General features: G+C 43.5%; 1 protein-coding gene across 3 annotated transcripts in view; it reads left to right on the top strand.

The window, feature by feature from the left end:
• SLIT3 (slit guidance ligand 3) overlaps nucleotides 1-23,286 on the top strand; it is a 967,014-nt gene that overhangs the window by 714,708 nt on the left and 229,020 nt on the right. For all 3 annotated transcript variants that reach the window (XM_086931418.1, XM_086931419.1, XM_086931420.1), the window contains 2 exons: nucleotides 4,283-4,354; nucleotides 10,942-11,013. In XM_086931418.1, coding sequence (XP_086787544.1) covers nucleotides 4,283-4,354; nucleotides 10,942-11,013 — 144 coding nt within the window. The remainder of the gene's footprint in view (nucleotides 1-4,282; nucleotides 4,355-10,941; nucleotides 11,014-23,286) is intronic.

Raw genomic sequence — 23,286 nt, 5'->3', positions numbered from 1 at the left:
CTGTGTCCAAGAAGAAGAAATAAATGATGCTTTGCCCTCTACTTCATTAGAGTTAGGAGACCGACTTTTGCATTTAAGAAACCCTAGTGAGTAGAAGATGATGAAATGGGTGCCTCGACCGCCCCTCACCAGAAACAATTAAAAGTTGACACATGTATTGTCCTCATACTTTGCATAGTGAAAAGGCTGCTGCTGGGCAAAAGGGAGATTTGCACGGAGAACAGGAAGACACATAATGATCAGGAAGGAACAAGAGTGTTCTCATCCCTGTAACCACCACCGAGCACTCACCGGGAGGAATGTATCACATTTCACTAAAAACACTAGATATGAGACAAATGAGAGAGGTGCTGAAGTGGAGCAACCTCTACAACATACTGTCTATAAAGAAAGCTCCAATGTCATAAAAATATTTAGTGAGGTCTAAGTAAAGGCAGATGTGCCTGAGCTCTTGGAAAATACAACAGAGTTCAGGAATTGTAAGCATAGATGTTGTAGATAAGGGTTTATGTGATAGACTGACCACACCTAAATATGATTTAGCCAGCGCATGTGTAGATCTGATGACATCAGGGCCCATACATTCTACCCATATTTTTATGGTGTGACATGCATAAAACAAAATAAATAAATACATGCAGTTAGCATTTTGCTCGCTCTATCAAAAATTCAAAAATGGCGATGAGTCTACCTGTGGCCCAACTACAATACATGTCATTGGTTTGTTCCGCTACTACTCAGACTTAAATTGTACTTTACTGCAATGCCTTGTTGATTGCTTTGATCGCAATAAATACGTTTCAAAAAAATATATGTCATTGGGGCTGTGCAGCTCGTTTTAAATCTACCTCGAAGTTAACTAGCAATATTGAATATAGTGCATGCTTAAAACTGAAGGACGCTGTGTGTTTTCGGGTTACAAAACGTACGTTTTACAACTGTAAAAGGCATTTTTTTTTCTTGCATCTAATTACTGTTTTTCCGAACACATCACTTCGCTGAAAAAGAAAGCAATTAGAAAAGCTCGGAATGATTTTGGAATATGGATTGCAATTTTCTTCTAATTACAGAGATAAACTGCTTTGTCCATATGCATGGCAACCTAATTGTGTATTTCATTAATCCTGCAGAACGTTTTCACTGCAGAAAGGATGTGTGCATCAGTATATCAACAAAAACATATCACCGTGTATGCAATGTAATTACTAAACAATTTCAATGTTTTGATGAGAACAAAAAGTGAGGGAAAAACAAAACTGTGCGCAGTAGAAGGAGAATAGTCACCATGTCATGTTACCCTTAGTGTAGAATATACAGTATGTGGCATTGGCTATGCTAATGTACTATTTTTTTATATTAATAACGGCCTGGGAGGGTGGTTCAACTTTTCAGCAATTGATAAAACTGCACTTTATACATAGATTTCTTAAGAATAACAGGAACGTCACTAACCCCATGTTTAAGATTGTGCCCAATTGCAATCTATATGTGCCCAACATAGAAGACAAAAATGTGCTTTTATAACGCACTGTTTTGTGTACTTTAAATATACAATTGGGGTCACTCCATCTTGGTAGTTGATGCCCATTCCTTGATGTACAAAGGGGCTCCCCCTAAGCTCTGCACACATAAGCCCCTGACCCCAGTCCAGTCTGCAATGAAGGAGAAAAGAGCGATGCTCTGTACTCGTGCAGCGAGGCCAGAATTCATTGGTTGCTCACCGTGGTTACATACCTACCAACTTACAAAATCACTTCATCTTGTGAGGAGGGGGTGGGTCCTGGTGCATGGAGCTATCTAATAGGCACTCTGCCCCTCACCAAGCCAACCCGTCTCCCAAAACCCCCCAAAATAAAGGGTCACGGAGGCTGTCACAAATATCCTGGGTGTTTTCACCCCTTTCAATTGACATCAGCTGCTTACAGCCTCCGAAAACGAGCTGCCACCGTGTGATGTTGGCTGCTCACTGGGTGACCCTGTGAAGGGAGCCGCAATCGTGTAACACACAGTGGCTCTGTGTGAGTTGGCAGGTATGCGGTTGTCCTCAGTGCCTTGTAATTTTTCCTTCAGGTGCCACTGTGCTGCTTTGAGGCATCCTCTCTTTGTGATATGCTCTGAGGTCGTCCTTGGCAGGGCTGTGGTGTAACATATTCTTTCTAATCTGGATTCCCCCCAGGGACATCCTCTTCAGCCACACCTTCATTTTCCTATTGGCTAAGGGAATAACCCAATGACCTCAAGCTCAAGCTCACCTCCATTATTCTTGGTGCTGGCCTGTCTGATTCCTTTATCTGCCATGGCGCTGCTTCAGTGGATTCAGTCGCTGCCTCTTTTCCATGATTATGCATGGTGCTACCCTAGTCCTTCCGTAGACACCTTTAATCCTAGAAGTTCCATGGCGATGTAGTCATGCTCAGTGCCGCACCTCTAATATTTAGCGTGTTGTACACTGAATGCATTGACTGTGCTGTGCTCTGTTTTCAGTCCTTGGCACTCCATGGTTTGGACCCTAGTGCCCCCTCCCCCCCCATTACCTGACGAGCCACATAAGTCTCTGCCACCAACCTGGTTCAACAAAATGCCCTGGAAGCTGTAGCAATGCTTTTTAAGTAGAAGGAAATTGACAGGCTGATTGCATCACTGGGTTTACTTGGGCCTCATTTGTGCTTTTCCACTAAAGTAAATAACAGCATTTACTGGGATTCATTCTGAGACATGTGATGTTTCTAAGAGGTATATCTCCACGAGGAATACCAAACCTCATGTTGCCCTTTTCTCCAATGATGTTTTACCTTCCCATTCTGAATTCATGATGTTTAGAAAGAGGGTTATTCCGGTGGATCAGTTTTACCACACAGTCTACCTCTTGCCAAACTGCTGATCTCAGTATCAGGATATTTTTTCAGGCTTAAATTATTCTAGGTAAAAACACAGGGGAAATATTGTGGGAAAACTGGGTTCAATTAAAAATTATTGCACCCTTGAAAATACACATTGGCGCCCAAAGCAACTTCTGAGTCGCCATGTTTTAGGACACTTAGGATGCAGACAGTGATGTTTGGGGGTATACCACACGACAAGTCCCCTTCTGCCCTCCAAATCCAAATTCAGACCTGTAGACATCAACAGACATATGGAGAGTTTTTCTAGACCTGCACATCGGCACTTCCTGTGAATTGTGATTAGCCAACCGAGTGCATAGTTCAGGAACTAGGGATATTTTATTTATTGTTGGGAATTGTCCACCATCCTCCTCTTGATACATTCTCTCTTATTCATAAGAATTAGAATTGCTGCTGGCTTGTGGGTGCCGACGAATGTATGACGGAATTTCATGCATGCCTTAGGAAATCCGTCATTTGAACGAATGTGTCCTTAACATGCATTTGTTTTGTACGCAAGTCATTGTAATGACGTGCCTTAGGGGTGCGCTGGATATTGGAATAGTTTAATTTACTATTCCAACTCTAGTCTGCGCAATGGTGGGGAAGGTGTTGGACTTTATTTCCAACACCACTCCATCATTGAGCCCCCCTAAAGCAAGTAGTTGTAATGACTTGCAAGCTGAACGATTGCGTGCTAAAGACGCATTCCTTCTGTTGCCAGCGCTGTGAAGGCACAGCGTGATTCCGGCTTTATCCTAAAGTAGTTTACCCCCACTTTTCATAAGTCAGTGGACTCTGTGCATAAAGACTATCAAAGGACAGCAGCTCAGGCACCACAGGGCTGTAGGTTTACCTTATCCATCCATTTAAAATGGGGCCATCTGGTGTACGTGCGTCAGCGTCTTACTTCGCCTCCAATAATTCCATATATTCTGCGTTTGTTGACGTTATTATTATGTCAGAGGTAGGCTGCGCCAGAATGCAATAACTCTTTTGCACATAAAGCTTTGATATTTATGAAATTGCTCTCTTAATGTTGCTGCACAGACTGCCTAATTCTGAGCATAATGCTTTTTCCAGAACACCACTGTCCTCTGCAAGGTATTTCATATAATGTGCCCTATCTGGGGCGACTCAGAAGGCAAGTTCATTGCCTCCTCTGCACCGAGTATTTCCCAGAAGCGCAATTCAATGCAAAATTATTTTCCCTTGTGCTCCTTGGTAATGCTATGATTCATCACTTCGATGAAGTGTAATTTGCCTGCTAGACAGACATTTGTTCCGCTGTAATGTGTTCCCAGCAAGAAAGCAGGTCCCAAACCTGCAAGACCTGTTTAAAAATGGCTGCCCCTGCTGTCATTGTTGGTGATGGTTCTATTCTGGTTATTTGCTTTCAGCCGCTTGGAACAGAACTCTATCAAAAGCATCCCGGCAGGAGCGTTCTCCCAGTACAAGAAGCTGAAAAGGATGTAAGTATTGACAGACAGTGAAACCTTCTGTGGCTTTGGTTGTGGTTTTTGTGAGAGAGAGTTGGGAAAGCATTCAAAGTTGGCTATGGACCTCTTGCACATATTTCTACAATTGTGATTCAGGGGCGCTTGAAATCTTGTTTTTCCCCTACACCAAATCTTCTCATCTTTCCCATGTGCTTCTTCAGGAAGCATCAGCAGTCTTCTAGCACGCGTGTAACCCTGTATCATAAGTCGTCTGTGGCAGAAAGGAGGGATGCAGTGACCTCCAATGGTCTGATCCAGGGACAGATAAACTGCTTCTTCAGCTGCAAATTAAAACTCCTTTCAGAGTACTAAATCAAGGCTCTCAACCAAGCCTAAAGCCTCCTTGCCACCTACACAGCCCCCTTCCTTCCTGTTATGTGCTTTCTATCTTTCTATGACCCCTTCAGAGCAGCCAGGTATTGTGAACATGTTCCGTACATCTTACGCACTATTGATCAAGGAGGCGGAGGGATGCCGAGTGCCGCCAGAGTACTATAGTATGTACCAGACCAAGACTCAGAACAAGAATTTTGTCTGGCACTAGATTGATTTGGCCTGCATGAAGTGGGGGTTGTCTGATCCCTGAAGCAGTGGTGGCCAGTAATTTGAGCAGGCAGGGGGGCGGGCAGGCCACACCTAATTACTTGCACACTCACCCATCTATATGCATGCTCACTTACAAGCATACATTTACAAGCAAGCACACATACACCCACCATTCACAGGCACATACACATGCACATGCTTATTCAAGCACATACGCACTAATACACATATTTTCTCACATACACACACACACACACACACACACACACTAAATATTACAATAAAAAAAGACAAACTTACCAGGCTGAAGCGGTGATTTGGGAGGTGGGAGGGAAGCCACCGATGGTCTTGGAGGATAGGGACTGCTTTTTACAGACCTTATTATGGGTCAGTCGCTAAGAGGAGGCGGTGGTCCCTTAGTCATCACAGGGTGGGATGGCGTCAGTGAGACTGATGACCCTTCCCCACTCTGTGATGAAGTGTCACTGACTGAAACTCGGCCCTGGGCACTTCAGGACTTAAAACTATAGTGCTCAGGTCTGATCCTATCTGTGACACGCACCCTCGTCATGAGGAGGAGGACTTCAAGGCACTGTTCAGGGCCTATAAGGTCACATCAATAGGACTGTGAAATCCTCATCCTGGCAAAGTTCAGCTGAGGCAGTCAGGTACCTATGCATTTAGACCATTTAATGTTCCCGTCTGCCAGACCCGAACATAAATAGTGTTAGTCAGGCTGACCTTTGCACAGCATGATAGACACTCTTTATGTCTGCAAAAGATGCGGAGGTAAGGCCCCTCCACTCTGAAGGACAGAAGGAAGGTGCAGTGGGTGATGAAGGTTGAGGGGTAGCACGCCTGGTTGAGGGGCAGCACCTGCCTGCACCTTTAGAGCAAACTTTAATTAACACCACTGTTCTCAGACTGCCAGGACGCTTCATAGCCCATACAAAGCCCATGGTAACCTCAAACTGCACTGTGTTGAACCACATACAATAAAACAAATTCTGCGGGTCAAATGTAGGAAGGTGGAATTCTCACAGTACAGGGATAGATTGTACTGCAAATGCAGCTTTATTTTCCACAGGTTCTTCTTTAGGGCTTAAATTAGCGCTTACAGGATGCATACACATCAATGCTTTGTCAATAGGAATAGGGCGGGTGGCACATTGGTTGCTTTTTTGGCATATGTCCCATATCCGCCTTGCTCTAACTCGTGCCGTCAGTGCTTTTTCATTTACTGTTTGATTGTTATTATGGTCCTCCAATGGAGAATTTTATTTTTTTTGATTGCTTAATTTTTCTGTGTTATTTCCGATTTTGTTTTGTGGTTTTAATTTCCCAGTGATTGTCGGTAGTTGCCTGTACACAGTCACTGTAACAAATAACGCTTTTGCAGATGCCCAAAACAAATAACTTGACAGAGTGTATTGATTTAGGAGTAGTGACAAGAAGGAATAGTCGTAGGGTCGACACCACACTAACAATCCCTAGCTTTCCTTTTACAAGTCATTGTTTTCATTTTTTTTACTCCAATTGCTTCTGTCAAAACACCATGCCTGCAGATCAAGGATTGCAATAATTTGTTAAACAGAATTCTCGTCCTGCTAAAGTTTTGCCGGGGCAACGTGAGCTGATCTAGTAACATAAGCGAGCATAGATGCCTTATGAAAGTTCATCAACGAAAGTAAGGTAATACACATATTCTACACGGTAGTCTACCACGCTTACATCCACTAGAAAACCACCTATCAGAAATCAGATTCAAAACAATAAATGGAATATTCCAATGTAAAAATAAGTAACGATAAAACAATCACTTTTACATAGGCCACTCTGAGGGGTTGAGGTCTACCCCAGCGAGAAATGTTCAAAAGTTAAAGAATCAACAAAATGTTGCGCCCTGCTTCATTTGTGCTAATGGTCGCAAGTGGCGTGGAAGACACTCATTCTTGAGCACCGGTACTTATCTTCCAGTCATTATGCGATTGCCAATAGCTGTAGAAAGCGAGAGAGGCATAACAGGGAGGAATCAGGAAGGGAAATATAGGAAAACAGGGAGAAAGCAGGGATTCAAAAGAACTTGAATGAGTGAGGTAAAGGGACAGGAATTCTAGAGCTATGGAAGACCGAGGGTCAGGTGGATCAGAATCAGCCAGCCATGTTATCGGCAACACCAACATTTGGCAGCGGCAGTCTGCTAAGAAAAACATGAATTTTCAATAGAAATAGTTATGCAAACTGTATAAAAGACGAAACACTGACAGCATTTCCACTGCTGCGCCCATGGTTTCATCTGGAAGCAAGCGCTGATGGTTTACTGCTGTGTATCACCTGGGTGCAGGACACACCTATGACATGACAGGCAATGGAAATCGGCCTCTATTGCTGGATTCCACCCGGTTTCAGCATCCCTGGCTTCACATGGATTCCCACACCAAGGAGCTCACTGTTTACTTTGTCTCTGTGCCCTCTTGGGGCCTGCATTGCAGTCCAGTCAGCTGTACAGTTCCACCAGTCTTGCCGCATTACTGCCACAGGGAGGTGATTCCATTCACAAAGAGAATGGACATGAGGACATTTGCACAATAAAGCACCTCTCCTTCCTGCAGCCTCCTGGCTCCAGCGCTTATATAAGGCTTAACTGTTTTAATAGAGATGAGACTAAGGCTCTACTCATCATTAATTAAGAATCTTGTTAGGGAGCCTGTCACATTTAGAAGCAGTTTCTAAGCACTCTTTATTCCCAGTAGACAAGTGAATGCATCACTTGATCAATAATAGGCTTTATATCCATGAGCCTATTTTATGACTGTATTTGCCATTTTGCCGCAAAGCTAGAAGGTCTGTGGACATCTCTGCATATACAGGGGACCCCGAAGACTGAACGAGAAGCCTGTCCTAGCGAAAGAGAGACCTGAGGTTGGTGCAGAGTAAGAGAAAAGTCCTGGCCCCCTGACAGCCCTGTTTGTAGCAGCAACATCAGAGCAGAATTAAGAGGCACTGCACCTGGTTCTGAGCCTGATCCACTATGCAACTGAGATCCCAGTGCGAAGGTCAGGACTGCACCAGTGCAAATTCATGCACAAACAAGACGGTTTCGAAGGCCCTGCCTGCCTAGGAACCAAGAGTGTTTCAGACCAGCACTACCACATTTGCTGATGTTGGTATGTTTGTTGTTGCACAGCTGTGCACGTTCATTCTCCTTATTGAGCTTGGATTTCGCTGGGTAATGTTCAGTTTTTGTTGAGGATCGGTGTACCTGTTACTCATGTTGATCAAAGTTTGGGTTCAATCAGATAGTAAAGGTTTGGAGATATGTACTTTGTGTGAAACACTTTCACAGCAAGATTTGATGCATCACCTGCACAATATGGAGTGTAGTCATAATGGAATGTTGTGCATTTTGTAGTGAAAATTCAAGAAAAATGATTTTCTGTGTCTTATAATACACTACGAAAACGTTAAACTATTCACTGAAAATAATTTCACTTATTTATCGTGTAAACTTGGCAGATGTTACAATTAAGTTAATTGATAAAAATGTTAAATACTAGTAGTGAATACATTCAGTATTTATATTGTGCATTTAGGTGTGGATAAGCAGGTGTTTAAGCATCCCCAGCCTTGTAGGATACCAGAAATGGCTCTTATTGAAGAGAGTAATTTGAGCTGGAGCAAGCATTGTGACCAACTTTCGAATACAATATGTGAAATCAGGCCTCTGGTTCCAGTCCCAGTGGTGTAGCTACCAAAGCTCGTCTATTCTATTCCATGTTGCCGTCAGTAGCTCACTTTTCAACAGATCATGGCCGGCACCATGTGCCTTTGGGATGAGTTTAAATAGTGTAAATACACAAAGGTCCACCTTCCTTAACTTTTTGAGACCTTCTAGTTGTTTTGGAATCTCCACTTCTCACCTACTCAAGGTTCTGATGTTTTGTATATTAATATATATCTATGTGAAGATCACTGCACACCAGCGGCTGGTGCCACACTATATCACTTCAATATATAAATGAATATGCTTTGCTATCTGGAACACATTTAGGTCCAACCTGTGAACAATATAAATGTGCCTCTTGGCCACTGGTTTGCTAGTCGCTGCATCACTAGGGTCTGAGAAACTCAAATCCTTTAAGGTTTACGCGGACAGGTGAGTATGTTTTTTAGTTTTGAATAAGACCAAATGACTGAAACAATTCCTTGTAGATTTTTTTTCACTGAATGTTGCTATGAGCAATCAAAAAAGGCATCTTGGGCCATACTACTGGAAGTGTTCTTGGTTGCTATGTGCATGTGCTACACATACAGTAGTATTGCATCGGATCAAGCAAGCACGCATTTTGTGCCGGTGTGATCAGAAGAGGCATTCCTTCATTTGCATGCATGCGTAACCCCATGCATAGGAGGAAACACTTTGCTTCTGCACCTATACTGTATTATTGATGCACATGAAAAGATAGAGAGACTGTCAGAAGGATAATGATTGTGCACAACATAGAAGTGGCACACAGTCCATGCCCCCCTCTTTCCCGCTGCATATTAGAAGGGGGTGGAGGCTGATGGACTCCCCAGACATCCCTCTGCAGGCAGGTGCAGTCACTCATTGCTCCACCTATAGGAGGGTCTCTGACATTCTTTGAAATACAGGCTGGGTTTCCACTAAGCATGAGTGAATTTTGCGGATCTCGCGTTCGCGAATTTTGCGGATTTGCGGATTCGCAATCCGCAAAATCCGCGAATTCCCGCGAATTTGCGGATTTTTTTTTTTGTGTTCGCCCGTGTTTCTGCCAGTTCGCGAGGGTTTTGTACACTTTCGCAAATTGCGAACTTACCTGTCGGGTCGCAAGTTTCGCGAACTTGTTGTTTCTACGTGTCCAGCCTGTTTGGGACACTCTTCTTCATCACTGCCACTCTCTGTCACCACTGCCACTCTCTGACTACTCATGCCACCCTCTGGCCCACCCATGCCACCCTCTGTTTCATCACCACACCCTCTGGTTGTCCAGTGTACATTATTTTCGGCAAAGCAAAGCACACCTTCCCTGCCTGAATTAATTTGGGGCTGATTAATGTGTCACAGAATATTTTTTTAGCTGGCACCTGCTTCCTTAGTGCGCCCTGATTAGTGATCTTTTGCACTTGCTAAGTGCTTTCATTGTTGCAAAATTAGTTACAACACCTGCCCTGCCCCAACTGACAATAATGAATTAGGGGCTGATTAATGGATTTTAACTTCCAGCCTGGCTCCTGCTTGTCTCCCTTAGCTGTAATTCAGGACCTTTGTGGCATATGTATAACTATTCTGAGGTTCAGAGCAGGGTCACATAATAGTTTCAACTGGCAACTGAACTCTGGAGGGGCCCCTCAGGAAGCACTACAGGAAATGGCTACTAATGATGAGCCTGAACTTTTGAACCTGGTAAGTAGTTACTTTCAGTTTTGCTAAAATCGTATTTCTGCAATTTTGCACTTATTCGCGGGGCGCGAACTCACGCGAACAGTGCGAGCAGTGCGAGCAAAATCCGCTGCTCGCGGATTTGCGGATTTTGCGGGAGATTCGCAAATCTCGCGGATTGCGGATTTCCCGAAAATCCGCAAAATCCGCGAGCGGAACGGATTTTCCGCCCATGCCTAGTTTCCACCCATTGCAGACAGGTGACTTCAAATAGCCAGTCCACCTTTCTCTAATGTGTTATATTCCTAGTGGAGGCATGAGTTAATGTCTGCAATGGGAACAGCACATGCAGTGTAATAGAATGTACTGTCTCAGTTTGTGCTGGACACGCACCAAGTTAAAACTGTGCCATAGCGTAGACAGGGCAGCGCACCCTATGTGTCATAAGGGCCCTGGCCTCAATTCATCACTTCATTACACCATTGAAAAGTCAGTTTCACACAATTTACTTCAATGTCTAATTTATTATTAAACCTGATTTGTTTAATGCTGGCGGTGGTGTCTAGATTGTCCAGTTTACCAATATTTTTTTTCTTTTATTCCCAAACTATAGAGATATAAGCAAGAACCAGGTGTCTGAAATTGCCCCAGATGCATTCCAGGGTCTGAAATATCTTACCTCACTGTAAGTAGAGAATATGCATCGCAGTGTTTAATAAGACCAATTTTCTTTCTTCCACCTCCCCTTCTTTCAGTCCATTCATCCATGTACCCACCAAATCCATCCACCCATCTATGTATCATTTCTTACCTTCACTTAGTATACTTACTTCTTGTCACTTCTATTCTATTTATTGTCCCATCATCCTCCATGACTTATTTTCTGCCCTCCCTTCATTCCTTTCTAGCTCTCTGGACCTCCTTTCCTCTCTTTCTTTTAGTCACCTAACCCTCTTCTCTGTTTCCTTTCTTGTGACCCTCACAAGATCCTCCATCTCTCTGAGAACCTTCTGCCATCTCCAGCTTTATGTGGCCATTGTCTCCTGCTTCCATTGTTCTCTCACTTCTCGTATGTCTTGCATCCCTTATTTCCTCTATCAATCCTGCTCCCACTCATTCATTACTCAGGCTCCTCAGTGTTTCATCCAAACCGACTTCCCTCTATTTTTTATCGTATTTCAATTAGACTTGCTTTCCTCCTTCCAATATTTATTTTCCTTTTGTATTCTTATATGTTTTTGAATATCTGCTTATATTTCACTTCTTCATTCGTTTTATCCTTCATTAGCCCCCTTACCTCTTTCATCCTTTCATCTCACTTTCCATCTGTGCTTCTCTTTCCCATCCTGTGTTCTCACTTTAAAGATATTTTTCTCTGCTGCCTTTGTTTCTTCTTTCTCTTTTCAGTTTTTCATCCATAAGTCCTGAAACATACAATTCTCGTAGATAATGTTGGAGTCTTCAGTAGCCCTTACAAATGTTTACATTTAAGAAATCATGTCTGTGTTTTTAGTGAACTAAAAAGGCAGACCTTGAACGATGCAAGCACCCTTCCCCAAACCCGTGCCACAGATTCAGTGACCCTTGGAGTATACAACAAACTCTTTTTATTCACAACAGGAACGGTTTACATATACAATGAGATCTGCTTTGTGTTTCTCCTTATATTTAAGCAGGAAAACTGTCTTTCTTCCAATGTAGTGTTTGCTGCTACAACAGGGCTAATCACAGTAAATGCACTATTGGCCTACGAGAGATCACCTCTCACAACGTGAGAATAATTTTCTGCAAATGAAAATCACTGTGTGTACATAAAAAAAGCACACACTATTAGGAGAATCAGAAAGGGGCCGTAGACTCTGGGACATCCCCATCTAAAGACGTAAAATACTCGGGCATCCTTCCGAATGGACCATGAAGGAAGCCTGCTGGAGGACTACCACCCCTACTGTTATTTACAGACATTCATTTTGCTTTTACTGGGAAAGTAAACACTTGCTGGTGTCGGGGAAGTCCATTTTGAAATTGAGATTCCCTTTAGGGAATTAATTAGTCTTATAAAACATAGCACAGTGAAAATGAGTGAATTCTTGGAGTCAGATTTTCAAGAATGCACTGCAAGATGAGCCTGCTAATTAAAGCATCCAAACTGGTCTGCTTTCCAAGAGGAATAGCTAGCCATCGCCCATTTGAACTCCAGTTTCTGATCCACGGCTCTTTTTCTGCTCAATTTGTAAGCTTTGTGTTTCTCATTTTATGTGTGGTGGTTTGCCAGGCCACAGGACAGCTTTGCAACTTTGTTCGTTCCATCCTTGGCGCCTCTCCCGCTGTGGCCAACCAGTGTACATAGTGCCAAACGCTGTGCTCTTTTAATAATGTGCGATCACGTCTCCTGGGAGAAAAAATGGATTCAGCCCAACTTGTTTTCAGAGAAGCCAAGGAGCCTCCATTAGACAGTAATGGCGCACAGTTACTCAGCCCCGCGCAGAGCGGCATTTAAAGAGCCAATCTAGCCTAGTTGTTAATGGACTTGTGTCCCTGAGCCAGTCCACTGTAACAGCCAGCCCATTACTGCCAGGCTGTGCTGAAAACAGTTTTACTGGTTCAATAACAGACTTTCTAGTTTGAGACCAAAGTGACTTTAAATGTGTTCCGTCCTCATGGAAGAGGAGTCAATTTCCAAGTCCTCGAGCACAGACCTCCTCATGGCGTCAAGCATTTTTACGATCTGCTCTTGTTTTGATCAGATTTTCCACGTCTGTGTCCAGCCTCGTTAAAGGGCTACACTCAGATACTCCCCATACCGGACCCAGAATGTAGGAGATGTGGGTACAGAACGTGTTCCAATCACTTCTCTTGTGACAAATTCTCCCATACACCTACTTTCTTTGAAAGCGTGACCCCATCATCTGAATGTATGCAGAGATGTTCCATTGCCATAGAAATACCCTTAGCATGTCCTTGAGCCATTCACAGTCACACCCTTGAATTCGCCAAAAGTCAGACTCCGCCCTCGGGGAGGAACAGAACGCCATCCTCTGACTTCCACGCCCAGCAACTGACACGCTATTCTTTTAGGGTAACGATGATAGCTGCAGCTAGTACCAGCTATAAAACAAATATGAAACTTTTGCTAAAGAACTGAAAAAGAACAATCATTAAAGCTTGATAGAGGAGAAGATGTTTAGAAAGACAGTGCATGAAGGAGGCTTCAAGGGAATAAAACAGAGCCCCACATTTCCCGCAGTGAGGAGCGCTTGGCAACCTTGTGCTTTGGGGACCCTCTGAGCCAACTGGCATCTTCTCCATGAAAGTCTGTCTCTGTCAGACGGGGGCTCTCCACATACTTCACATGGTCTCCCTCAGGTTTTCTTACCTCACTGGGAGGCTTTGTTGCTGAGTTCTAAACTGCCCCCCCCAAGCCCCTCACACCATGATATTTTTCACTACTGTGCTTTCGTAGATTACTGTGACCTTGACTAAGCGCTTAGAATCTTCTGTAGTATAATCTAACCTCCAGTAGTCAGTCCGTAGACTTTCCTCTTTTTCAGACTTCAGTCCTTCCTCTGGTGAAGATCTGCTACTTGCGCTATGCAACCTGGTGCGGCCCAAATTAGTGCTTCTATGCGCATTTGTAACTTGAAGCCTCTTACTGTTTTTTGCAGTTGGTATGGATTGGGCCTCTGAAATGGAAGCACAGTGATAGTGCATGCACAGTTGTAAACATTCAGCCTACCTCTTAGGTTGTGTAAAGGTGATAAGCGGGTGCCACAGGAGCAGCATTCTTCAGAGATGTTATTAGTAATGTACTCCTACGAAACATTTCATTGTTGGACTTACCTGTTTGTTCCCTTAGCCATAGCCAAACGAGAGATCACCTCTCAAAACATCAGCATAATCTCTGCAAATGCAAACCACTTTGTATACATTAAATAACACACTGTACTTTGAGAATTAGAACGGGGTTTAGACTCTGGGACATAACCTTCTAAAGACATAAAATACTCGGACATCCTTCCGAATGGACCATGAAGGAAGCGTGCTGGAAATCCTGCTACCCCTACTGTTATTTACAGATCTTAATATTGCTTTAGTAGAAAAATAAAGACTTGCCGGTGTTAGAGAAGATTGTCATGATTTTGGGAGTACGCCTTACCGATCCCAAGTAGCCCTTCTCCTAGTGGTCTGTCAGTTTTCAAAGAACGGTAATACCGAAAACTGTAAACTATGGGTCAGTCTGTGGTCTGTGTCTATAATTATGCTTGTTTTTCTTCCCTGGGCCAGACCCACTTAAAGTGGGTGTGATAATGATCCAGTCTGCTGTTTTCCTTTTACCCATTACAGGTAAGGGGTAACCCGTTACAAGTTTGTGGACCTCGGTAGCATTCAATATAGAAGAACAATGGTCCTCAAACCAAACATTCACAATCTCTGAATTAATCCTAAAATCATAATTAAGGCTCCCGGTTGTATGGTATTTATTTTTTTGCCATTTCCGTCTGTATTTATCCATATTTATTTTTTGGGCATTTATCTGTATTTATCCACATTTATTTTCCCACAAGAAAAAGACGACACTGCAGCTCTGTATTTGTAAGGGGGAGGGGCAAATTTTACTATTTTCGGTGCATTGAAAACTACTTTTCTTGAGAAGCTATCGCCAACAGGTGTGTGTGTGTGGGGGGGGGGCAGTTCATGGGACTTTATTTCTTGTTTACTTATTTAAAAATGTATCTATTTAAAAATTATATAGACCTTATAATTGTAATTTTAAGTTTTTTTGCCATGTCAGCATAATATCCAACTTCATTAACTAAACTGAAACTGCACGCTCAATAAAACATTCATAAATCCTGCTGTAGTGTGGAAAAACAACTAGGGAAAACATATTGGCTTTTCTAGACAAAGTATATATGAGATAAATAATTGTATGCAATGGTTCAGTGTGCATTTGAGATGTAATACCGTCCTGCATTGCAATGCAAGTGATCTATAGGAGGTGGAATGATACACTTCTGTGAGCAGCCAGACCCCACCCTGTCTAGATTTTAAATATTTGGTAACAATAGGTGTATAATTGGGGTTGTGTTAAGCCGGGCCTAAAAAGAGCATATCTGGGTTTACTAACTGCATAATGTCTTCTGCACTTAGGTAAGGGCGTCATAGCATAAGCACCTACACCTACAGGGATCAGCGTTCATACTTGGGACCAGGGCCGGCTTTAGCGCTGGTGGCTCTCTGTGCGACAATGTTTGTTGGCGCCCCCAATGACCACCTCCACCACGGATTCTCTCACTAGCACCCTTTAACAGTGACCAAGTCTCCATAACCAGTCTCTCAGATGCATTGAATTTGTTATATAGCGCTACTCATACCAGTAAAGTATGTCAGACCACTTTGCACCACACACACATTACACAGACAATCAATCATACTTGTGTAAATCAGTGTATAGGAAATGTTACATACGCCAAATCAATCAATCAATCAATCAAAGACATTTATAGAGAGCACTACTTACCCGGAGGGTCTCAAGGCGCTTGGGGGGGGGCGGAGGGGGGTGCTGCTACTGCTCGAACAGCCAGGTCTTGAGCTTCTTCCTGAAGGAGAGGTGGTCTTGGGTCAGGCGCAGGTCGGGAGGGAGGGAGTTCCAAAGGATTAAAAGTGTAGGGGTCACATGTCATCCATACTGGTAGGCAGTATAGTTTAGGAGCGCTTGGTGTGGAGAAGCACAAACTCAGAGTTGGAAAAGAAGCCGCATAGTTGGGAATTTTCTTTAATAATAAAATCCATTTCTACCCAAAGTAACCCTTTTTGCAACATGAATCAGTGTTCTATACTTTGCAGAGTGTATGCAGTTCTATGATGTAAGGTAATACCTCACTATTCTATGTTAGGATTCTAAGTTATAAATTGCAAGTAACAAAAGGATGGCTCTTTTAAAAGTAGTAATCTGCTGATCTATTTATATTAAATGCACTCTGTAATCTACTTGGTACAAGTTCTTTGCAGTAGTCATATTAACCCTCTGTGCTACCTTCACATAAGTCAAAAACTTCAACAACACAAAACTCTGATCTCTGGCCAGGAAGGACATTAATCACAGGAGTTATCTTGACATTCTTGGTAGGCCCCGTAATTTCAAGCGGAAAGGAAGCGGCAGCAGGTTCTTTAAAAATATAATAAAGTTGCAAACATGGCACGGCGCCCCCAGGAAGCCGCATCGGTCACACCGCCCTAGAGCCGGCCCTGCTTGGGACAAGTACTGAGAACAGAATTATAATGATAGTAAGGGATGTCCTTCCCTCAGAACACCTCATCACAGTGGAAACAAGAGACTTCTGTACTAATCCCGGCTTCCCAACTAGGCAGTATTTCCGTGCTCCTGGGCAAGTCACTTCGTCTCCATACCACCACTGACGAAACTCCGTTAATCTATTGTAAAGGGCACTTAAAAAAATCGTTTCCCTTTGGATTTGGGAACTGGAGTACGGAGGAAAAGAACGCTATGCCTGTCATGATGTCACCCGGCCTGTAACTAACTAAACATCTGCTTTTTCAAAACTCCCCATGAGGTTGAATGCATGCTTCCCAGGCCGTTTTAGGCGACCTCTCTCTTTCACAATACCTCCCCCACCTACGTGGTGTGTGGCAGCGGGGCTGAAATACCCAGGCACACACGGAGTTTTTGTGCTGCCAGCCGCCGCACCAGAGTACTTCACAGGTCTTTAAAAGACCACATGTTAACGAGTCTTAAATACTGATAACACCAGAGCATACCATCCTGTTTTTCAACTCTCTGCTGAGCGCGGCAGCGCCGCAAAATGTGCTAGTGTTTTCCCGTTTTTACATATAAATACAGACAAAGGAAAACTTGTTTTCCGTCTGTATTTATATGTAAAAATCAGTTTAAACGGAAAACCGGGAGCCCTAATCATAATTAATGAGCCAAAAATAAATTTGCAATTGTAATCATCTGTGGCACGTGTCAACGATAATGAGAATGGGTCCAGGTACATGAATATATAGTTGTCGACTTTTCGACTCGACTTGTGGCATGTGGGATGTTTAAACCTTGCCTGGACCCATTCTCATTATCGTTGACACGTGCCACAGATGATTACAATCTGTGATTGTACCAATCATTGTAAATAGACCCTGTAAAATAGCATTGGGACAGAAGACCTAGATTGATACGTCTGATCAATCTCACCAAAAACCTCTACTCTTTTACTGTTTTTTCTTCACCTTGGGAATACATTTTCCCCACTCACTTACTTTCGAGCACCACTTCCTTTGCACGTTCCCCCTGGAGCAACAACCAAATGTATAGTGATTTAAATCCTTTGATGTAAATACATTTTTTTTGTTACATATGAAGCTCATATCTTTGCACATCCTTTCATGCATATCGTAAGAAATGATTATAGTGAAGTACTTTAACTCATGATGAGCGCGAATTTATTTTTTGCTCATTAATTATGATTTTAGGATTAATTCCGAGATCGTGAATGTCTGGTTTGAGGACCATTGTTCTTCTATATTGTTTTCCTTTTAACAGCAAACCCCTATAGTTACTGGGAATTGTCTCGGATTTAGTTTGCATCAGTGAGATAACGGTGCGCTTCCCTGCATCAGCCCATTCATTCTTTGGTTGCTGTCCGATGCTGGTGTCTCAAGATAGCTGCATGAATGAAAAGCAGGCTCATGGAACAATATGTGCTCCGAGCTGGAATAGCAATCAGGGTCTTCCCTGTAGGAGGGCAAAGCTCTATTGCGGAGACCAAGTGATAGTATGTAAGCAAAAGGAAATCACTTGTTAAGTGTAGGATGTATTTAGGGAAGCCTCTAGTTAAGTGAAGGAATTCTTGGCCGGAGGATGTACAGTCCTGCAGTGGGACTACCCACCTGAAAGCATGCTGTATAAATTCCAGCCTTTAGGTAGCTAAGTACCAATCGCCAGAATAGCGCTTCAACACCCATCAGGGGTAACAAGTGCTATATGAACGCAAACCTTTCTTCCCCTTTTTTCCCTCTGCAATCCTTCTCACTCCAAATTACTGACTAAATAGCCACCACTGAAATTACTTCATATTTCACCATGTTAATTCACCACTAATCCTTTATGGGCTTCCTAAATGACGTGCGTCAACAAGCGCTATATAAATACAAACCTTTTTCCTCCTCTAACCTTCTGCTATCATTCCAAATCCAAATAACTGACTAACCTATCCACCACTTAAAATGTACTTGCTTGTTTCACTATACTAATTCAACACTAATCCTCTATTGGTCCCGGAGTATCGTGCTACTCACCGAAAAAGCGTTTTGACGCCTCGTCAGGGGTAGTAAGCGCTATATAAATGCAATTACAATACAATACAATTACAATACAATTGAAAGTTTTTATCTGTTGCATGACCTGAGTGGAATAGGTTAGTGTTCTTCCTCCATTCCCCAGCTGGGGGTTTTCAGCATATAGAAAACAACGGATCTAAAGCATTTGTTGTTTTGGAAGCTAAACATTCCATCCACCTAAGGAAGGTAGATGGGGCACTGAGGTAAACTCTTCCCTGTAACCAGGGGTGTAGCTTGGTCAGTAAGGTTGGGGCGGTGTGAGCTTCAGATTTCCAAACAATCCCGCTGGCATATAATGTTAAATTACATTATAGGAGAAGCAGGGTGGTGGAGAGGGACCTACGGGACAGTAGAAAGGGAGAGGAATGCGGATTAATAGGAGTACTAACTGAGAGAAGCACAATATTTTGTTAATAAATCGAAATATTTTAGGGGTCCTAAAACAGAGATGAGAGAGTGTGTGTGTATTTTGTCAGTGTGTGCAAGAAAAAGTCCCAGGTGAAATCCAACAGACACCTCACCATACCGGACTCAAGTACCTGTACCCAACTATTCATCAGAAAATACATTTATTAGGGGGTGTAACACCCCAAACACCCTGCCTGAAGCTACGCCCCTGTACGTAAATGCATGCAGAGATTGTTCTCAGCAAACAAGTGGAGGGCCTCGGTCCCAGGACCGACATCTGGTGTCACTCCCAAACAGGACACACTTAACCCAGGGCTTTCATATCTCCACCGGTGGCAGGGAGTCCTCGAGAATAACAGCATGTAGCCCCCCACCTACCCCCATTCCCCAACACTCAATAAGCAAAAGGGGGAAGTAACTTTTGACGCCCAGCAAGATATGAACATTGCTTCTCCTTTCAAACACAACGCCCATTCTTTAGACACAAACTCTGGAAATAATCTGAAATGGCGTACGCGGAGAATGCCCCGGTGTTGAACCTTCAACACTGAGGGAGGGCCCAAACCTATACAATGTTGCTGATTCCAGAACCAGGAAGAACAGTCTCCTGGGTACGTGTGGTCCCAGATGTCCAGTGTGAAAATGGCTGCCCTTATGTGCCGCATGTTACAAAGATCCATCAAAGATAGCATACCGCGGCTGTGCAGCATAATGAGCAGTGCTAAAATAGGATGTGTGTGCTGAACCACCGCACGCTGTTAAAGAACTTATCCATGAGCTTATGAAACATCTGCCTTCAATAGCATCAGGCTGGCTGAGATTAGCATCACTCTCACTGCCCTGAATGTTCAAGAGGCTAGGCTCCATCAGGAAGCTATTGACTTTTTCTGCACATTTGCTTCGACTCAGTGAATGATCAGGAGACCTACTCCAGACAGTCTGGAAGCTCTTTATGTGATGTGACAGACCAGGGTGAGATACAGCTCACTTGCGTTAGAGGCCATTTCACGGCCGCCGCGGACTGCAATGGCGAAATGAATTTTTACATTTATGATTATTAGCATTGCAGAAACTGAAAAGGTGATAACATAAAGTATGCTCTATTTTTTCTGGGACAGGGTAAGATGCCAGTGTATTTTTATGAATACATTTGTGTGTTTTTATATGTGAAGGAGTGACTGTATGTTTATGTGTTTGCGTGTTGGTGCATTGTGTGTGTTTATGTGCGTGTGTGTTTGTATATGCATATGTGTGTTTGTATGTGCGAATGAATGTGTGTGTGTGGGCGCACTTTTGTTACCACTGAATCTTGGTGGGGTTTTTAGACTCTACTTTAACTCTTGTGCAGTAGATTATGATATTGGCAATGTTTACTGTAAGGGCAGATGTGCCAGAATAATTTATTAACCCCTTCCATGCTGGTGACGAACCCCAGCCGTCATGCACTACGGTGCTCGTGTGCTGATGACGGCTGGGGTTCGTCATGGCCCGCCCGTGTTCGGCCGGCGGCCGCACACGGGAAAAAAAGCGGCCGCATCGAAGGGGTTAATATTAGGTACATCAACAATTCATTGTGACTCGTGATATCAAACACAGCTTTTGTGTCAAGAGGACCTTCCCATGCAATATCGCATGGCACAAACATTCTAGCTGTACATAAGTGTGCCCACTGCCCAGTAATATAGTAATTCTTATGGTATTACATGTCTTACTACCCCCATTCGCAAAACATTTGTTTCTGATGCCAGATTATGGATCTGATTTCGTATTTGATGGATGAAGCAGGGTCGGTTGCAACAGCGGAGTCCACCATACTGAATGTACTCTGCCTTTAGAGATGGCCGCTGCCCTGAAGTAATCTCTGAACCTTGAAAGGAACCACCCTCTTGGCGGTTTCCTTCAAGGTTCAAAAACTTGGGTAGCTTGCTGTCATCGGTTTAGAATTAAATCAGTTTTTTTTAGCAGAACACATAGCATGAAAATACTGTGCCTCGTTGCCTACAACCCGACGGACTGTCATCAGTTGAAACAAGCTTTTACTAAACATGTAACTTTTTTTGATTTTCAGAACAAACTCACAAAGAATTTTTTTCTAAAAAAACAACTAATCACCCCTACACAAGTGGAGATGTCTCCCAGGGTTTGACTGTCATTATATTTTTCTTTCAGTCACGAACAGGCTTTTACTGGTGGTGATGTACATAAAAAAACATCACACTGCGCCCTGTTCATAATGAGGGTGGTGTGATGGGTTTACTCCAATTACCCTTATTCCTTTGAGCCATCAAAGTAAGCTTTCCATCGACAGAGCCAATGTGGGCTCCGCCAATGGAAAGCTTACAGTACACCGGTCTCTAAATAAGGTGGATGGACCGAGAGTCTGGCGGGCAGGATACTCCATTGCGGTTGCAACAGATTACTTTGTCCACCAAACTCTAGAACAGCCTCCAAGTCATTTCAAGATATACAGCCTCCCCATTGCCTGCATACAGCCTCTTGTCTGGCCTTTTATGTATGCAGACTGACACTCTGAGACTAGGGGTTTGTTGGACACCCATTGTGAGACCGATACACTTAGACAGGAGTTTGTTGGGCACACATTCTCCATTGTGGCCGGGCAACTGCAGGTGTTCTACGCCCCCTACACTCAAGATTAACTAACAGTACCTGCAGTCTCCGAATGAAAGTTAATACATGAAATGCCATCACTGCTTACTAGGGTTCGCTGCTTCATCAGTCTTCAAACACCCAGGAAGTAGGCTTGTAAATTACATCCACGTCCTGTTCCCCCATCCTAGACAACAGATGAATTAAACCTGAAATCAGGGCCTCTGGAATTATGGGGTAGGGCAGGGCCAAATTTTGCAGCAGGGTTCACTTAATTATGTGGTCACAAAAGCAAATTATAAGGCATAATCCAGATAGTATCGAGATAGTATCCCTTCATTATTTTTCATTTTTACACATGTAAACCCTGTCTCTGCAAAGTTCAATCTCCTTAGTGCCAATTTAAAACACAAATAACGCAATAAGCAACAAAAAGGTAACCAGTCAACCTTTGCAAATGACTTCCACTGTGCAGCAAGACACATTGGCGTGTTTTAGTAACTTTTGATCCAATTGAGATAGAATTTTTTTTTGTTAAAATCTGAATATTATCCACCAGCTGATGGTTTATATGACAAATGTGGTAAATCCATAAATATGTCGCAAATTACATAATTCCATTTTCCCTGCCTACGACCTACAAAGGGGCACATTATTTTTCTCATTTCATTACGTGACATGGGGGATTATATTGAGGTCAAAATTGTCTGACTCTGGCCACCGTCAACATACAAGTTTCTCTTCACTCTGGTTGGCTGTACTTCTGACACTTAAAAGCATTATTTGTTTTCAATGGCAGTTTCCATTGTGAATGATAAATCTCAGGAGTTGGGGGGGGGGGGGTGGATTCCAGGAGAGCTCTCCTTTAATGTCCAGTGTAATTAGCAGTTTGAGTGCTGCAGGCCTCGCTCGATCAGGGCCTCCGTGCAGCTCAGCCTTTAATGGTGTCTGAGCGGCTGGGCACATCTGCCAGGTGTGTGGCCGGATGTCCTGCCCTGGGGCGTGGTGATGCTGAGGGGAGCACGCGCTGCGCGGGTGAATCAATGGCTCTGAAGTTGACGCCTCGGGGCCTCGGCGGATTTCATGAACATGCACACAGAATGGAAAGACGAGGGAAGGTGCTGTCGCGGTGTAATCTCACTTTCTCTTTCCCACTAACATTTGGTCATGTACTTTTTCTTTATCTCTTTCTGTCTCCTTTCTTTCTGACACTCTCTCCGTCTAACATTTTCTGTCCTTCCCTCATCCCCTGCACACGGAGTCAAAGTGATTAGCTCAGCTCGGATGCACCTCTCAAGCCACCACTAGACATGGATTGCCCATGAAATGCTTTCTCTAGGCTGCTTTCACTTTGGTTCTACTGTCTCTAGAGACATCAGTCGGAGTCTTTAGAAAAGGCAGCAATAGCAGTCCTTTCTTGGAGGTCGTCTTCCATGACCATGGGCTTCATTCATTTAGGGGGCCAGAGGCTGCCGCCGCGATCCCTGGCAGCAGGAACTTTTAATCTAGCTTAACACCAAACAGGAAGCTGGGGGAGGTTAAAGGTGACACGTCCGGCCTTACCTGTGAAATGACCACAAGAGGA

Source organism: Lissotriton vulgaris, chromosome 7, assembly GCF_964263255.1.
Source record: "Lissotriton vulgaris chromosome 7, aLisVul1.2, whole genome shotgun sequence".
NCBI classification, from domain to species: domain Eukaryota; kingdom Metazoa; phylum Chordata; class Amphibia; order Caudata; family Salamandridae; genus Lissotriton; species Lissotriton vulgaris.
This window is presented reverse-complemented; position numbering and strand designations above follow the sequence as displayed.